The sequence below is a fragment of the Serinus canaria genome, chromosome 4A (assembly GCF_022539315.1).
Source record: "Serinus canaria isolate serCan28SL12 chromosome 4A, serCan2020, whole genome shotgun sequence".
Lineage (NCBI taxonomy): Eukaryota > Metazoa > Chordata > Aves > Passeriformes > Fringillidae > Serinus > Serinus canaria.
The window spans coordinates 7,168,204-7,187,135 of record NC_066318.1 but is presented as its reverse complement, the minus strand read 5'-3'; the positions used below and the strand labels follow the sequence as shown (position 1 = coordinate 7,187,135).

The 18,932-nt window shown below is 46.1% G+C and overlaps 1 protein-coding gene across 1 annotated transcript in view; it reads right to left on the bottom strand.

The window, feature by feature from the left end:
• Positions 1-18,686, bottom strand: part of HS6ST2 (heparan sulfate 6-O-sulfotransferase 2) — a 126,962-nt gene extending 108,276 nt beyond the window's left edge. Inside the window, exon 1 of the mRNA XM_050974607.1 lies at positions 18,114-18,686. Within this exon, the coding sequence (XP_050830564.1) occupies positions 18,114-18,625 (512 nt within the window). The 5' untranslated portion in view covers positions 18,626-18,686. The remainder of the gene's footprint in view (positions 1-18,113) is intronic.
• Positions 18,687-18,932: the final 246 nt, after the last annotated feature.

Below are 18,932 nucleotides of genomic sequence, written 5' to 3'. Positions count from 1 at the left end.
AAGTGCACAGCCCCACACCAAGGGGCACAAACTGAGCCTTCCAAGGCTTCCTGGCTGCTCTAAGACATTTATAAATAAGTGCCCACAAGTCAAGTTGTACTTTCCTGTTTTATGCTAACTACAGGCACCTATAAGAAGCGATCAATAATAGTCTGTGCCATAGCCTAAGAACCCTAAAATGTTAAGTGCAGGAACCCTCACAGACAAGACATTACGGCATTTATAGAGGCTGCACTGCTGGAACAAAAGTTATTTATACACTAACTCAGCAGAGCTGAAGTGTTCATCTGCTAACAAAATTGGCTGGGTGTTTTAAACAGGACCCAGGGCCAGAAGTCTGAGCAGCTCTGCTGCCCCATATCAGGTGTAGCTCTACACTGAGCCAGCTCCCAGAGCAATCAACAGAAATAAAATGCATGAAAGCTGCATCTGAGCATTTATACAGGAGGAATAAAAGGGCATCAGGGTATCTCAACCTACTGGGAAGAAATAATCTCAATTATACTGTTTTACTGCAGTGCTAAGGCAGAAGGCCACAAGCACAGAAGAGGGCACAGAGCTGTCCATCAGTCAAGGTGGACTCAGCTTGGACTCACCCACCTGAGAGGCAGAGAAGCAAAGGCTGCTCTGGCCACATCCCTACCAGCCATGTCAGCCCACACCTTCCGTGACACTGGCACCACTGGCTCTTCCTTGGTTGTGCCATTGCACAAAGTCTTGGTTAGTTGCTATCAGTGCCCTAATTTATCATTCTTTACAGAGTGTTATTATATATCTGATTGGCTTCACTTAAGTAGACACCACTTGTTGGCGTAATAGGTACAGTCTGAAGAGAAGTACTAAGTACCTTCCTCATTAGATGAAAACACAGTGGTCCCAATCTCTGCCTTCAATTCCACAGTGAAATTCCCTCTCTTTCACCATGGACACGATACGATTGCCAATTAAAAAGTGAAAGCAGAACTCAATGCAATACTAAAGCAATTAAACAGGAAAAAAGTCACGAGAGAAGGATGAACACAGTCTACTGGGGAAGAAAAAAGGAATCAGTCCTCTAAAAGCAACAGTAAAAAACCTGTACGTACTGGATTTGATTTTAAGAAAATGTTAGCAATAATACATATGCTCAGTTGAGGTGCCCAGAAGAATTAGTTTTAAAGAGAAAACAGAGTTTAAAAAATACACTTAGAAAGCCATACTATTGTTCTGGTTTATGTGCTGTCACTGCCATACACTGCTGTACTTCCAAATGCTTCAGAGATCACAAAGTGCTCTCCCATCCCCAAAATGAAGCCCAGCAAATTGCTAATGATAACAGTTAAAGCAAGACCTGGAAACCCAGTCCTAAAAATGAACAATGTCAGAAACAGCACTCTGGTTTAACAGCCCTAACCAGGCAGCTAAGTGCAGCTCACAGGTTTGTCCTCCCAGCAGACTCCTCCAAAGAGCCAGGGCAAATCAGGAATTACTAATTACGAGTATCCAAGGAGGATGCAGTGACATTTCTTTGTAAGGCTGGAGCATTTTGTGGCTATTACACTGGCTCTTAACCTCTCATCCCATCACACAACTCCTATGAGTTTTGTGGTCCCAGCATAAACCCTGTGGAAAAGAGCTGACACTGCAAAATCCCAGCTCTTATCATTAAAGCTAACCGGATCCTGATCTTCAACCAATTTAAGACAGAGCTGATGCAGGGCATGAATTATCTCCTTTCCTGGCAGGCAGTCTCTCCAGGGAAGGGGGCTCTTCATGCAATCAACGGGATGAGCACCATTGTGTTTAACAGGGGTGAGCTGGACCATGAAAGCACCACCCCTGCCAAGTCCAGGGCACACACGACAGGGAATCTGCAGATTTTGGCTCCACAGCAGCCAGACCAGGCAGCTCTGGAGATCAAATCAAGATCAGACCTGGCAGCACCCCAGGGCACAATATCTGCTTTGACATTTTCAATGCCCTGTGGATGCCTCCAGGAGCAAGCTGAGGGTGAGCTGCCAGAGGCATAACAGCTAGTACAAACTCCTTCCCCAGGTACTTCAAACTCACAGTAACCTTGCTGTTAACTCCCAGAAAACTTAATTTCAAGACAGAACTGAAGTTCTCTAATGCTACCTGTTCTAAAAGCTTACCTTGTGCTCAAGAACAAAAATCAAGTTCTAAACCCAAGGGAATGAAAGGGTTACATGATCTGTGTGTTAGACAGGTCTTAAAGCGTTCTAATGTCTGGGCAACTGGTAAGAAGGGAGAGCTGACCTGAAATATCTAAAAATTCCTGTGTGTTTAGGAAGCTTTACCAGTAAACTCAGCTATTGATCAGAGTACTGACCCTTTCAAGCTTACACAAACCTAGAATTTTAATATCTCCTCCAGGTATCAAGAAAAAAATTCCAAACTAAGGCCAAGTCTTAACAACACCAAATAAAGTTCTTTTTAAATGTGCTATTATATCATGCTAATAAACTACTGACAGTGTAGCACTTTCAGGTATCCTGTGAGCATCTCTAGCATTAACCACTGCAGAAACAAATATTCTTGGGCAACAAAGCAACCAAAGACCTTCAGGATGCCCAACTGCACACACTCATCCCTTAGCATAAATACTGTTCTGAGACTCTAACATGCACAAATTCTATGGGATTTACTTGCTCATCCTCTAAATCTCAGGTTAATTTCATTTTGACCACCTCCACCACCCTTGGCTCAAAACCCAAGACAGAGTGCAACAACAACCTTCAGACGAGCTCACTTTCAACTGATAAGCTAAGAGCAAAGAAACACTCATTCCTGCAGGCCATAAGCCTCCCTCAGCAAACAACACCCAGCAAGATGCAGGTCATTCAATTCAAAGCAAAAATTCCCACCCCAGGAAGGCAGAGAAGGTGCAGCTCAAGACACTGCACACAATTCCCATCTGTGGGATGCGGGAACGCGCAGCCAACTGCAACAAGCAGGGAGTTATCTCAGGGAAAAGGTGATGTTTAAAAGCAAAACAAGCAACAGTTCCCACTCTCAGGCTTTGCTTAAAGCAGATGCTATTTGATTTTTAAACCCACACCTATATATAGTTACAGTAAGTGAAAATGTCTGTTGATACTTGTGTTACTCAGGAGTCGCTCTAATTATTAGCAACAGCTCCAAGGCCTATGGTGCCTTTTCCAAAGAACCTGCAGGAAGATCTCCACTACCATTAACAGAAATACCAACCCTGACCTCAAGGGAGGACCTGTCTGGGAGCAGCCAGAACCCTGCAATGCTGCAGGAAAGAGAAAGGTTTGCAGGACATGGGATTGTCCTGCTCCAGCTCCATCAGTCACTGCCTCCACCTGCACCTCCCATGCATGGAAATCAGCACACCAACCCACTGCCACTACAACCCTCTGGACTTCATGGAGCACACATGGAAATCAGCACACACCAACCCACTGCCACTACAACCCTCTGGACTTCATGGAGCACACATGGAAATCAGCACACACCAACCCACTGCCACTACAACCCTCTGGACTTCATGGAGCACACATGGAAATCAGCACACACCAACCCACTGCCACCACAACCCTCTGGACTTCAATGGAGCAGAAAGAAAAAGGCTAAAACTCGACAGGGAAGAGCTGCCTGCTGGTTTGCTTCTTACACGGAGTTGTTCCTCCAGCATCAGCCTGTCCCCTCCAAATTGCTTTTATATCTTGCTGTACAAAATGTCTTTTACTTCTCAGGGAGGCTGGAACATCTCATAGGAATGATGACCGGATTCCACAATATGTGGTTTTGAAGGTTGGTGTTAAATTTGACACTGTAGCTCCAAAGTAATTGTGACTAACCACTAAATCAGCATGTGTAATGGATTCCTCTGAACATTTATAGCTAGCAGTTCCATTATGCTCTAATCTGGAAAATGTCTAAACGACTCTCCACAAAAATTAGATGGGAACATAAATGTCTTGATAAAAACAAGATTCCAGAGATACTCCACTTAACCACAGTGACTTCTAAAACATAATGTCTAGTGCAATAGCATCCACTGGAGCGCAGTCATTTGCTATTTGATTTTTAAACCCATGCTTCAAGACATCAATCTAGAGAGCATCAAGTCCATGTGAAAGGTGAAACAATTAAGAACAAACGTCTAGGACAGTGCTGGGAACTGCAAGGAGAGTGAGTGGCAGCAAAGGAAATGAGGAGCACCAAGAGGCTGCCTGGGAGCTGTGGAGGGAAGCTGCCTCTCCCTGCTGCCAAAGGGTAAGCTCAAAGTCATCCTGTGCTCCTGGATGCTCATCCCTGCACATCATTTGAATGAAAACCCTCAGTCCACAGGAGAACAACACACTGTAAGAATTGTCTGTCCTTGTTCAGATTCAGCCTCTTCCTAAAGCTGTGCTTTCCAAACTCTGAAGGTCTGGAGATAACACAGAGGGAGAAGCACCACCTTAAGAGATCTTGTCTGCCCACTCTTATGCAGAAAACAATGCCAGAAAAAGGCCTTTATGCAATCAAAACCACAATAAAAATAATACAATTAGCTAAGCACACAAGAAGCAAAAGAGGGAAGCATTACTGATGCATTCCATTTTCCTGGAAAAGCTTGAACTGTGTTTAAGCAGAGGACAAGTTGAAATTTTCCATTAGTGAAAAAAAAAAAAGGAAAAAAGCTTGTTTAAGGAGAGAAGGGGAAAACCCACTCAGGTTAGTGTTCAAGTACAGCACAATAAATTTGAAGTGGAGCTTGCAAAAAGGCTGCTCATTTAACACAAAAACTGTGTATGAAATAAAAGACCATAAGAGAACCCCAATCTTCAAGCAGGGAGGGAATAGACAATTTTTTGACAGTCCTCTCAGAAAATTTTCCTCCAGTGTCCCTGCCTGGGGGGCACCTGGGAGGGAGAACAGGAGGTGAGGAAGACGTGGCTGGGATGGGACTGCTGGAGGTGACCCCAAAGAGCTCGACAGCACTTGCAGCCTGGAGAGATCTCATCCTACTCTGGGCCAGCAGCACAGGCGTCAGTCTAAACCAGGGACTCAAAAACACTTCACCACTGCACTTTCCTGAGCTGTACTGAGCTCTCCTACACCACAACCAAGGATCAAAGCCAAGTGATTGCAGCACATCCCAGCCCTGCTCCCTGCATTAAAGCGAAGGGCTTTGCTTTTGTCCTTAACAGAAAGGGATGTTTCATCTCAGCTGCTCAAGCAAAGATGAAAAACCTCTTGCAAAATAAAAGAATGTCGTCCACATGAGCTAAAAAGTCTGTCTTCTGCTCCTCACTTCTCCAGACATCCAAGATTGGCTCCCAGCAGCTAGCACACCACAGATATCAGGATCACTCCACTAGCACAGATCATGCCCTTGTACACAAGGACACAATGTACTCTTCAGTTTCCATAAATCCTACAGTAATCTAAATCCAAAAGAAAGCACATCTCCCAAGTCCCAAGTGTAATAGAGCCCAACACAAACTTCCACAAATAAAAAAAAAAAAAAAGGAATGACTTCTGGCAGCCCAGAACTGCAATTCCTGCCTTTACACTGCATCCCAAATGCCTGCTTCCCCTTTCCATAGGAAACTACATCAGTTCTCTGCTGTAATCAAAATTATTAGCCCTGCCTTAGAAGATACACAGGCACCATCTGTAAATGCTCATGTGTCCAGTGACTTCTGTCTGCCAAGTGCTTGGTGGGAGGAGATAAGGTTCCCACCCCAAAGCTGTTCTCAATAAGGGTCTTGGGAAGCCAAATTCATGAAAATCACAGGGAAGCAATTGGTAACACCTGCTACCAAAAGAGAGAAACGCACTTCACAGACTGTGTTACATTCTCTTGATGATCAGACTTCAACCTGAGTGCCCATCATCACAAGATGACACACCTCAGGTTTAACCAACCTAACCTCCATCCTAAACAACTAAAGGTACTAGGAACTCCAGCATGTTCTGAGACACACAAATATCCTTAAAAAGAGTTTTAATCACAAGAGTAAAGAGACCGGAATATCATTTATCTTGATGGACCATTTTATAAGACATTAAATATTTTTACTGTAAGGGAAAAAAATAAAGTATGATACTGCACTTTATACCCATAACTCTTCTATGATTACAGAAGTTTATTGCAGGAAGCAATTCACCTTCCTGACATCAGATGATACATGAGGAAAAGCAGAAGCAAAAATGTTCTGCTAATTTCAGAAAAATAACATGACGGGAAAAGCAAAACCAACTCTTCAGAGAATAAACAAGAGAGCCTTAGATTCCTTAAAAAAAGCCTATAATTGCAATTTCCAAAGTACAGTTAATTTGTAACATTTAATACACAAGTTGTCATCAGCCTTAGACCTCAATTTTCAGACTCAGCTGTACCTGGGAGAGCAGCAGGATGGGCTGAGCACACAATCAAATCCTCCAGCACAACCGCTGAGCCTCCGCGGCCGAGCCAGAGAATCTGCTTATATATTTTACAAATAACCAGATCCCTCCATAATCCAGGCTCTGAGAAATTTTTATCTCACCATGAGCTCAGTTATTCTTAAGTCCTTTCTGTGTTTTCTTCTCTAGGCTGCCTGATACACTGACCAATTTTATAAAAAGGATTGGCTGACAGGAGGTCTGGATTCGGGTCAAACAGCATTGAGCTTTTTAGTGTGCTCTTTCAGATGCTGGTGGAAAAGAGATCTAAAACTCCCATTTTCACCTATACCCTCAAACAAACCAGGATGCTGACCAGGATAGGCATCTCTTCCTACAGCCTTCTCCTGCAGAGGCCTGGCTGTCACACAGAGTCTGAAGCAGCTGCTGTGTTTGGTTCTCCATGTCCCCAAACCAAGGCTGATATCCGGCCAGGATGGACAGCATCACATGGAGGCATCAACTTACCCAACCTCTCCCCAGGTCTTTGGGTCCTGTAACAGGGAATCTCCACTTTCACTTGTCTCAGCAAGTCTCTGGACCCTGCACCCTCTGCTTGTCTTGGTGCACACACAGCTGCAGCACTGACCACCCCAAGGCGTAAGACAGCAAGAACTGCAGCACGGGAAAGCTGGCATCCCAAACATGAGAGAAAACACTCAAAAGCCCAAGTCTGCAGAGCACAAAACTTTGCCACTCCAGGGCAGCAAAACGTGCTGACACTGTTACTGAAGCCTATTCTGCAAAGCCCTGAGCAATAAATTTAAACACTTTGAGCTTATGCTTAAGCGATATATTTAAGTACTTTTGGTGACACAACAGAGTTCAGGCTTGACAAGACATAGTTTGTGTGCCTCTTAAACCTAGTGATGCACAACCTCCTTCTGATCCCATCTCCAGAAATATCAGCACTATTATGTGCTTACACTTAGATGTTCCAATAAATAAATTTAAAAACATTTATGGCACATTTTTCCAAAAGCTGTATTGTACCAAACCCCAGGCCACGTGCAATTAGCACTTTCATCCTTGCAAGCAACAAAATAGCTCAGTAATTCAAAACACAGGGCAGTGCTAACACATTTCCTGTACAGTATTTTCTGCTGCTTGTATTTCTAGCAAAACTGCAATTTCTTCTTGCACATGGTAGCATGTTAACTATACCACAAAATACTGGGTGATAAAGCAGCTTGCAGAACTCTCCCAGTCCAAATTCATCCCTCGCCACTGCCCTCTTGTTCAGCTGTTCTGCATCACTGCTAGCAAACTGTGAGCTCCAATCTCCAGCAGGTATTATCAGCAATACCCCATAAATCTAACTCAGTAAGGAAGTTGTCTCTATCCATAAAATTGTGAGAGTGCTCGTATTCCAACCCAGAACACTGCTGACATCCAAAATGCAACTATCAGCATGGAAAGCGAGCCAGTAGAAGGCTGGCTCATCTCAGGAAAAGTAGCTGCAGGTGCAACTACTCTTTTCATTTGTTTTCTGCCTCTTCTCTGGAAATGGGATGAAAAAAAAGGCTTTCATAACTCTGCTTTGCCAAATTCATTAGTTGTGTTCATGGGCTCACCTGGGGTCTCTCTGAAGCAGGACTGACTTAAATGGCAATACAAGACAGTCTTGCAAATGAACAGAGTTTAAGAGATACAAGGAACTGACTTCTGAAGGAAGTCTCATGTCAAGGAACTGAGGCTTCTCCTAGGTCTCTGCCACCACTGTGCATTCTGATGGTCTAGTCCCCACCACTCTGAGCAGCTGCAGCTCTGACAGCCACCAGACAAAGCAGCAGCTTAAAGCACAGCACTTTCATTCCTACTGACTTTGGTCAGGACATCTGGTGTCAGATATCCAAAGTCTCCTGTTTGGAGGGCAGGTCCTGGCTTTTTTCATTACACCCTTCAGCCAGAGCACCAGGTTCACAAACACACCTGCAGAGCATGATCAGATCTTACTTTAGCACAACTGTACTTAGGATCTTCCTAAGTTGTTCCTTTCAAAGAGCAAAGTTGTACACTGCTTCATCCATGAAAAGGGGTGAAAACAAGATGATGCAAGAGGTCTGGCCTGGAAGCACTGAGTGGTGTGACCCCACACCAGCAGCCACATGGACAGGGAGCTTCCCTCTCACCTTCCTGGGAAGGGAAGGAACACCACAGCCCTCCCAGGACACCAGCACATACACGGCAGCTGCAGTCACCTGGCACTACAGCACTCTGATTTTCTATTTAAACACTACAGCTCCCCTAAATTAAACCTGAACACAATATTTCCAGTGCCTCTACCTAGGACTAGCCACATAGGCAGCAAAGCTACTACATGCAGCCAGGCTAGGAAATCCAACTTCCTTTATCTATGTACAGATGGAAAGATATCCTCGTGCAAAGAGCTGAATTACAGAGACAAGGCAGTGGCTGAGAGGAGATGACAGACTTGGTGATGAAGACAGGACTCACCCCAGGTATAATGTCCTGGCTCTTCAAATCCCACTCTTACATTTATCTACCACTTTTCCTTCATGCAGACCAGAACTAACAGGCCACCTGAAAGCCAAACAACTGACCTTTATCATCAGCTGTGTTTGAAAGCAAAAATTCTACCCCACATTTTATTGACCTATAGCTACTGGAAATCACCAAAGTAAAAATACCCAAACCTACTGAAGTTTTGGCTAAAGATGTGCACTTAGTAAAAGAGAAAATGGGGTGACCATGCCACAACAACCTTGTTCTCTTCCCAGAGATTGACTTGCAGCACACAAGAATTGAAGGAGTTAAAGACTAATTTATGCCATTTATGTTTTTGCAAGTCACTCAGCTACCATCCAGCAGGCACATCCTGTTGTGTCCGACATTTCCTTGAGCGCTTTTGTCTTCTCCCTTCTCTGTGCTACCACTGCTCTGATTAGATCCAACACCCCCCAAAGAAAAAGAAACAGCTCTGTGAAAGGCAGAAGCCACACAGCCATCTTCCTCCCCTTCTACAGTTGGAATTAGTTCCAGGAGGAACAAAACCTGCCACTCTTCTAGAAATACTGCAGGGACAGACCCTTCTCCTGCCTCCAGCCCCCCTGGAGTCCTCCATGGGGAGGAGAACCCCCACAGCACCTTCACCATCAAGATGAGTTAACTGCTGGCAAAAAACATAAAAGTTAGTACCTGGAAGGTTTTGCTTAAGCAGGACACGAGCTTATTCCAAATAACTTTCTCTGAACCCACAGTAAAAAAAACAACTTGCTACCTCAGAATGGCTTGGTATTGCTCCAGGGACTAACTTTCCCACAGGCAAAAGGAAATGCTCTCCCCTCAGTTACCCTGAAAAAGAAACTCTCAAAAGCAGCTTCCCTGGCTCTGACCAAGGAAGCATTGTTTTGCTTAACAGGGGGGTTAAAATAGTTGCTTTTCTCTGAACCCAAGGAAGGCTGGGGAAAATAATCAGTGGCAGAGAGTGTTTCAGTCACTGGATTTGGGCATCTGCTGAAGGATCTTGCAGTTCAAACAGGGCACTGAATGAGCAGATTGCCATTGCTGGGAGCCTTGCAATGTTTTAACTTAGCCAAAAAAAAAAAAAAAAAGCATTTATGGCAGAATTGATCTTCCAGCTACTCGGACCTCTAAGAGCATCAAAACTGCACAATCCTTTTGATTATGGGAAATTAGGAGCATTTGCTACAAGGATCTCATGAAAGGCATACTCTTCTTCATGCCTTTATGGAGATGTGCAAAATCATTTATGCTGCAAGATTATCTCCCTCGTAGCTGCTTATATTTAGTTATATTACATCAAAAGTTTGGCTCCTTCAGAGTTGGATAAGCAGCTGAGAAGCAAGAAGTAACATGATTTGAGATCTCACCCCTAATGGATCTTATGATTTATAGGCCTCTAAAGACTAATGATTTTTTTCAAGACTAAAAAAGAGGAGATTTCACTCAAAGCTGTATATAATAGCTTAAATGGATTCTGTCTTTAAAAGCATGAACAGCTGAGAAAGAAGGCTAAAGTCAGGGAATGAAAAAAAAAAGCTGGTCCTAATTGCCACTTATTCAAAAACATTATCTTGCTACATGCATATATTCACTATCCACCCAGAGATATGGGAGTGGATGGAAAAGGCAACAGCACTTCAACTGTTTAGACTTTCTATTTCCACAAAACCCACCCCACTCGATGTTAAACACAAGTCCCCACCCAATGAAAACATATTCAAGGAAATCTACATTGGCTGTTTACATCAGCAATATGAACTTAAATGCAAAAGAATAGATTGCTTTGGCTTCTTAGTCTCACATTAGCAAATGCAATTATCTTTCATTAATTTTACAGAGTGTTCGCAGTAGAAATGAAATAATTTCTTCATGTCTAAGAAAAACTTTACCGTGTTAATTATTCATAAATACCAAAGTCTCCTACTTATTACTCATCACAAATGTGATTCGTTTCAATAACGCCTGAATAATTCGGTGCTACCCCATTAGTCCCAGAACACAATGTACAACTGCCAGCATCAGCAAGTCAATCACAAACAATAATCCACGCTTGCCAGCTGCCAAGGAAGAAGAGGAGGAGGAAGGAGGAGGCAGGAATGGCAGAATGGCATTTTCCCCCCACCCCAGTCACCGTGCTGCCTCCATCATCCCACAGAAAAGGAGAGTCCCACATCTCCTCTCCTGGTCGGCTTTGCTTCCACCCAAGGTGCTGCAGACTCAGGAGCTGCTTGGCTGAGAATTCCATCCCCAAACTGGGAGCAGGGAATCAGGCTCCCAAGGGATGAAGGCAGCAGCTGGGGATGCTCCACAGCTTTGCTTCCCTGCCTATTTACATCTGGGCAGGCAGCTATCCAGCAATGGGAATTAACTGATCGAGAAGGGAAAGGGAGATTAATCCTCACAAGTATGTAAGGAGCCTACAAGGATAATTCCAAAAATGGCTGAGGGCTGCTCACCCACAGTAATCCCTGCAGAGTGAAACAAAGCCCAGGCACCACTGCTGCAGCAAAGTGGTTAAATAAGGAATTACCCTGAGTTTGGTGCACTTGGCTGCTCAGCACATTGAGCTTATGGGAGGGGAAGGGATGACTGAAAAGTAACTGCAGGAATAAAATAAGCTGAATATGCTGGAGTTACAAGATTTTGTATTATTTCTTCAGTAACTTAAAAAATATAAACTTGTCCACAGCACCAAAATCTTAGAGTTGTACCAAATCACAAATATATATATATATATATATATAATTTTTTTCAATAAAAATATCAAGAAAACCTTTGACACAAGGTTTATTTGACATGGGTTCCATCCAGCCCAGCTGTCGTGCCCTTGGCATGCCTCCCAGAGGCATCCTGGACCCTGATGCACTTCCCAAAGCCTGTATCTTCTCAGAAAGACCCATTCCAGCATCCCATTTTCAGTCACATATCAATTATTTTTGCTTTCTAGCAAGTTACATGAGCTAATTTGGGCCGAAGCCATACAGAAATGCTGCCTTTATTATTACAGTTGTGCAGAAAGTAAATTAATGCAAAGGATTGCACACAGAGGCCTAATCCATTTGAGGTAAATCAATGCATTGCACATTTAAATTGCTCTGCTTTCCTTCAGAAAAGTACATTGAAGTGATTCATTAGGCACTGAACTGTTCACAGAAACAGACCAATTCTCTCAGGCATGCCAGTGCATCTCTGCTAGTTAAATTTAAAAAGCAATCAAATCTACTAATAAGTCCTTTTTGCCGACATTTACATCAGTAGAGAACATGATTCCTGACAATTCAGATTAAATAAATGAAGCACAAATTAATCTCAGTTAATATGTCTCAGAACCAACGCTCGACTTGTTAAACTTAAAAATCTGTCTTTTAATAAAAATAACTTATTGGTAACGCCTGACTTCCAAGCGCCTTTGATAACCTTTATTAAAGGTTATAAAGTTATCAAGAGGGATCACAAGGCACAATCTGTGTCTATTTTAATACAGTCAAAGCATTTATTTATAGTGTAATTTGAATATTTATAAATTCCAAAAGAAAACTTAACAGAAAGGTACCCTTTCAATAAAAAGTAATCAATTCTTAGTACAGCAGCACCATGGCACAGTGTTCAAATTCCCACTCTCTTCTTTAGGGAGGACCAACTCAGAGAACATATGGAATAAACAATTCAGGGTATAACACCTGTGCCTCATATCTTGCTCTACTGCAATCACTGGGGGTTATTTCTGCAACAATTAATGCCTTCTCTCTACCCACAAGAAATTCTCCAAATTTAAAGGCAGTATGAAACATATAATTTCAAATAACTGAAAGTAAATTTGCACCTTATTAAAGACTTAGAGAACTGAAGAGACCTAATATGAAAAATTATTTTTTAATCCCTTCAAGAAGTCCAACACTTTATCTGTAAAACCAGCAATATCAATTTAGAGAGCTTTACAAGTCCTATAGTCCAAATCTAAAAAACCCATGAACTTCAGTTTATAATCAAGCCTTTCAAGGTTGGTCCTTGTAATGGGATTAGGTGAAAGAAACACTTATACTTGTGAAAATAGTGCCTTGTCCTTCCCCTCAAAACCCCCTTTTCACTCTGCAGGCTGGTCCACTGCTCCTACTGCTTTGGTCCCAACTGGTGCCATGCAGGAAAATTCAGCTGCTGGAGGTGCATGTTTGTGGGTGGCAAGCCAGCACCCACTGCAAATCCCCACCCTGCAACCACCAGGCTGAAACAAGCAGGGGCATCAGGAAACCTTGCTGATCAATGAAGCAGCTCAGAGCCACTCAGGCCTGGCAGCATCTCTGCAAAAGCTCTGGGTTTGTGCTGGTTTTTTTGTTTTTGTTTGTTTTGTTGTTGTTTGGTGATTTCGGTGATTTGTTGTTTTGGGGTTTGTTTTTTTGCTTTATAATTGTTGCTCAGTTTTTCCTGGGGAGTTTCAGTGGTGTGTGTGTCAAGGGCAGGCAGGCACCCTCTTGGTGCTCTGGCCAGAGCCCAGGTTACAGCAGGTCACCCCATCTGCTCACTCACAGCCTCCAGCTCAGCTGTGCTGGTCCCCTCTCTCCCCAGGCAGCCCCCCAGGCTCCACCCCAGCACTGGGGACTCTATCCTGGGAAATGGTGTCAGCTCCACCAGCTCCAGAGGTTTTCAATTGTCCACCTCCTGCTGCAGCCTGCATTATGCACCCAAAGTCTTGGGGCACCATGGGACCCTAAAGCACCTCTTCAGCCTACAAGGGGTTTGATGCTGATTTATGGGGCTTAACTATTCCACCACCACAGGTGAAACACTGAGTTCATCCACTTGCACAGCTCTGTAACACCTCTGCAGGAGGGAGAGGCACACTCAAAGGCTGCTAAGAACCAAGCCCTTCAAATGAATTTTCTCTCCCTGGCAGTGCTTGGGTGATGGTTTTCCTCCTCCACACCAAAGCAGTTCACTGGGAAACTGTTACCAAGACCTTTGTAGCTACCTACACACTGCACCATAACAAAAACTCACTGTGGGAAAACTAAAAACTAAACTAACCCCACCTCAGTTAGAGCCAGTACTGCAGAGCTCAGAGTAGATGACTCCACATTTTCAAGAGCATGTGGATTAATCTGTTCAGCCAACAGAGACACACACTGTACTTCCAGTTTGCTAGGAAATGTTTCAACCTTTTTTTTCTCAGATTTTTCTAAGACTCAGCTTGGAAGGGTTGCAGTAACACGCAGGGACAAGATAAGAACACCCAGGCATTGCCTCTGCCCCACATCACAACAGCCTGGTGCCAACATCAGGCCTCCCAAAAGCCAGCAGGCACCAACCTGGTCCAACAGGCTTGCACCAGCAGCACAAAGTTTCTTCCAATCTCAGACTTTCTGGCTCCAGAGGCAGTTCTACAAGCTCGTTCTCCTTTCAACAGGGAACATCTCCTTCCTTTAATGCTACCCAGGAGGAACATCACACACAGCCTGACCTTCAACCACAACCACATCTCTCACCCAACGAGGGGACAAAGCCATGACACCACTTAAGAATGCTGGTACCTGCATTTGCTCCTATGTCTCATTACAGTTTCCTGTCTAACCTCAAGGCCTTTTGTTTCTTGCAATGGTGCCACTGGATTTACTGCTATAGACAACTTCAGTAGACACTTCCCATAGTAATTAGCCAGAGCTGAGAGAAATCTCAGTTCTGTGATGCACAGTTACTTTGGATGCTGCCTCCGTTCAGTGTGCCAAAAGCTTTGAGGCTTCCACAATCAATCAAGTGACCCAAGTCAGTCACTCATGACTAGGAAAAAGCACATTTCTCCTTTCTCACCACTGGTGCCAAGAAGCTGAGACAATCCCCTCCTTTCTGCCACCACCATCAGCCCATTCCACACACCTCCCAAGTGGCAGATCCAGAGCACTGAAAGCATCAATTCTGCCTACACCTTCCCCTTTCCCTCTTCTGTGATTTCTGGATGCTGCAGTGGTGAGCAGGGCTGATGGAACAGGAGACAAACAGGAACAGGAGCATACAGAACATGCACCCCAATGGGATCCAAGGAGAAAAACCCAAAAATCCCTCCCCCCACACAACACCAGAAAACCATGTTCCTCCAGGGGAAGAAAGAACCAAAGAAGAAGAAGATCTATCTACCTGCCTGCTCCTTATTAAGGAGCACAAGCCACCCTTACAAAGAAAAGGAAGTTTTGGGGAACCTATATGCTCACAGACAGGAAAGCACCATGGTGTTAAATCTTCCTCAGGATGGTGTTAAAGCACAATAGCCATCCTGAGTGCTTCTACTGCTCCACTGAAGGAATCTGTGCTCCAAACCTGCAATTCTCAGAGAAAACAGAGGCAGACTACTAACAGAATTAAGAGCAGATACTGCAGGATGACTGCTGCAAGCAGCAAGGTTCTTCATGTGTACACCCTCCAGGCTGACCCCATCCCATCCTAGCCCAGAGATGCTCTGTACCTGGTGCTGAGCATTGCATGGCCCAGGACAGAGTTTCCTCCAGCCTAACAAAGACTCAGCTTTTAAAGAAACCCCTAGAGACCAGCCCAGGTAACCAGCAATCTGACAAGTCTTGCCACGCCTGAAAAGACAAACACCTGTGCAAAGTAATCTCACAGAGGTGCAAGCTAAAAGCTTTGATGGAAGATTTGGGTATTTCCAGACAAGGCTACCCAGCCCCAAGACAGTAACTACAGACTGCCTGATGCAGCTGCCAAGGAGTTCAAATCACTCTTACAACAGGTCTCACTTTTCAATCACCTCAACTATAAATGCCTTTTCTATAAATTCCTACCCTTATCAAGCCAAGGTTCACTTGAGAAAATTCTTCTCTGCTTCTGATAGAATTCTTCTCCCTGCCCTCACAACGCTCCCCAAATGGGTCTTGCACTCCTCCAAGCTGCTTCCCCTTCTCTCAGGATTTGCACACCAGGGCTGTGACTTCCTTTCCCTTCCCACCAGCACATATGACCCAGGATGGTCAGGTCTCCCTCTAAAAACCTCAGTTCAGGAATAGCCAGGCTGACCCCACTTGGAGCCAGCACGGCTTCCCAGCTTAGACACCCCCATCCCACACCTACTGCTGCTCTGAAAGCAGCTTTTATCTGCCCAGAAAGGGCTTAGACTTCCTGTCTGCTACTGGCAGTAGGTAGAGCTGCTAATTAACCAGTTGTCAGCTGAACCGCTGCTAAATCTAGAGCACAAACTAAAATTAAAGATGATGTATTAAAATGGGCAGAAAGACTTGAAAGGACTATTGTTCATTTAAGAACTTCTCTTCCTGTATTTTTTAAACATTTAGAAATTGCAGTCCAAATAATTGCTTGTCAAGACATTTTTTTGGAGAATAACTGTAGCTATTCAGCAAGCTGTGTAATTAGGTTATTAAAAGTATAATATCATTTGGAAGGCTTTGAGAGAGTAGACCTCTACCTAACACAAAATCATCAAAGCTTTATTTTCCTCCCTCTCTCCTGGCTTCAATCCCAAGTCACAAGTCCTCTCAGAAGTCAGCTGTGACAGCAGACATTGTTTATAGGACGAGGAACCATCGCTCTCAACTCCTGAGCAGGAACATGCACCGCTTCCATTCCAACTCAGGAAAGCATGTCTGGTATCCAACAAAGGAAAAAAATCCAAAGCCAAAAGCTACAGACAAAACCCCAGCTCTCTGAGCCTGATGTTCCCTTCCCCCTCAGGTGGTGGGTTCAGGACAAGGAGTCTCCCATTTTTCTGAAGGACAAGCTAAGAGCAAGCACAGACAGACTTGTCTCAAGGAAAGGAAGGAAATGCCTGACCCACAAGTACAGCACTGCAGGCCAAGCCCACTCTGGAGAAAGAGGAACACGGGAAGCAGTACAGCAAAACAGAGCACATGTTATGTGATTTACATTTCTGCTGACAAACAACATGTTTATAGGACAGGTAAAATAAACTGTGTAGCTGCAAGGCTCAGCAGCCTGAAACCAGGAAGCTAGTAGACCCAGAGGGCAAGGAACTGGTCCTGATGTTAGCAAATGGAATGTGACAAAAATTAGACAATTAAAATTTAAAGCAATAGGGAAGACAAAAGAGCAGGAATCACAATAGCCAAGTCTGATGAAGAGCTGCTCCTTGGGTACAGGACCATAATGATGCTAAGCATTTTTCTACTAGATGGCAGTGTAGTGTCACACTATATAAAAGGAATTCTAGAAAGAAATTGCTTTGTATTACAAGTGAATCTGTGCTTAGACTTGACTTCAGATAGCATGATATATAACAGCAGCCTCTTTGTAAAGGGACCTGCCGTTAGACTCACAGTGCAATAGGAGTGATAGTTTCTAATTTCCCACAAAAGAGGGGGAAATGACACTGAAATCCTGAGCAGTTCTGCTACACGGTACAGCCACAGACAAGCTCCTGAGTCTGTTACAACCGAAGGTGGGCTCTGATGAAATAGCTTCAGGAGAGGAGGAAGCAGGTCCTCACTGCTCAGGAGGAAAAGCCCCTGGACTTCTGAAAGGCAGGGCAACTTTTAGGCAACACCCTTGCTATGGTCAGAGGAGGTTGGCAACTTCGAGGGAAGATCCAGGGATAAGAAGAGAGCAGTGCCACTAAAATCCAAAATGCAAGCACAAAATGATCAAGGTTAGGGCTGAAGAACAACACAAATATTTGCAGGTAACTCAGCCATGACAGTAACCTTTAATTTGCATGGCCACCATCCTGAAGCCAAACTTCAGGTACTAAGAAGATTCAGTGGCTCACCAACACTCCCCAAACCAACATTAATTCTTGGCGCACACTGGAGCTGCAGGAGCTCTGTACAGCCAAAGATGGAAAAGCTCTGGGGGAAGCTCGCAGGCAGCCGAAGCACCCTCCCTCCTGCGAGAGCCGCACGGGGTCCCCAAGATGTGGGGTTGCCAGGCCTGTTCCTGTGTCACCGGGCTCATCACCCCCGACCTCTCGCCACCAGCGGTCACAACCGCGACAGCCGGCGGGACATCACTTCCATCACCTCCCAGCCGGCGGAGCGGGGCAGCTTTTGCCCGCTCTGCAGAGCTCGGGGCGCGCTGCGCCCACCGGCGCGGCTCCCGGAGGTGCCAGCCGCACCGTGCCGGGATGCTGGGCTCACAGCGCGCTCCCCCGCCCTCCTCCTCCCGCCGCCGCAGCATCCCCGGCACGGCTGCGCCCCGCGGGCCATCGCCCGTCCCGCCACCGCCGCAGAGAGCTCCCCGGGGCACGGCCTCACCTGGAGGGCCGGAGCCGCACCTCCTTCTTGCTGTCCACCACGGAGGGCACGCAGTTGGTGAGCTCGGTCCAGTCGGCGTGCAGCCCGCAGCTCCAGCCGGTGGAGAAGCGGGAGAAGAGCCAGGTCTCCCGCTTGCCGGGCCGGTGGCAGGTGCACTTCTTCTGCCCGGCGCGGCACTCGCAGGGCTGCTCCAGCTGGATGTTGCGGACCAGGTGCCGCCCGAAGGTGGTGCCGCCCGTCTTCTGGATGTGCAGGAACACGATCAGGTCGTCCCCCTTGATGTTGAAGTCCACCCGCCGCAGCAAGTCGTCGGCGGAGAAATTGAAACGGGGAACGAAACGCGCCGGCGTCTCGTCCTCCGCCCGGTACGGGTCGGCGGCGGCGGCGGGGCTGAGAGCGCGGAGCCGCAGCAGCTGGCACTCGGTGCCCGGGCAGACGTACTGCAGCACGATCACGGCGAAGAGGAAGAGCATCACCAGCGCCAGCAGCACCTTGTGGGACCGGTCCTCCATCGTCGCCGGGAGCGCCGCGCATCGCCGCCGCCGCCCCGCTCAGAGCCTCCGCAGCCGCCGCCGCCTCCGCCGCGGCGGGACCCGCGCCGCCGCCATCGCCCGCCGCTGCCCACGGCCCTTCCCGGCAGCCCCCGCGCCCGGCCCCGCCGCTCCTCCGCCCGCCCCGCCGCGGCCGCGCCCCCTCCCGGCCCCGGGCCCGCCTCCGCCGGGACCGCCGCGCGCGGTCGCTCGGCACCGGCACAGGGATAGCGCCGGTACCGCCTCCTCCCCGCCTCGCCGGGACCGCCCCGAGCTGCCACTCCGCTCC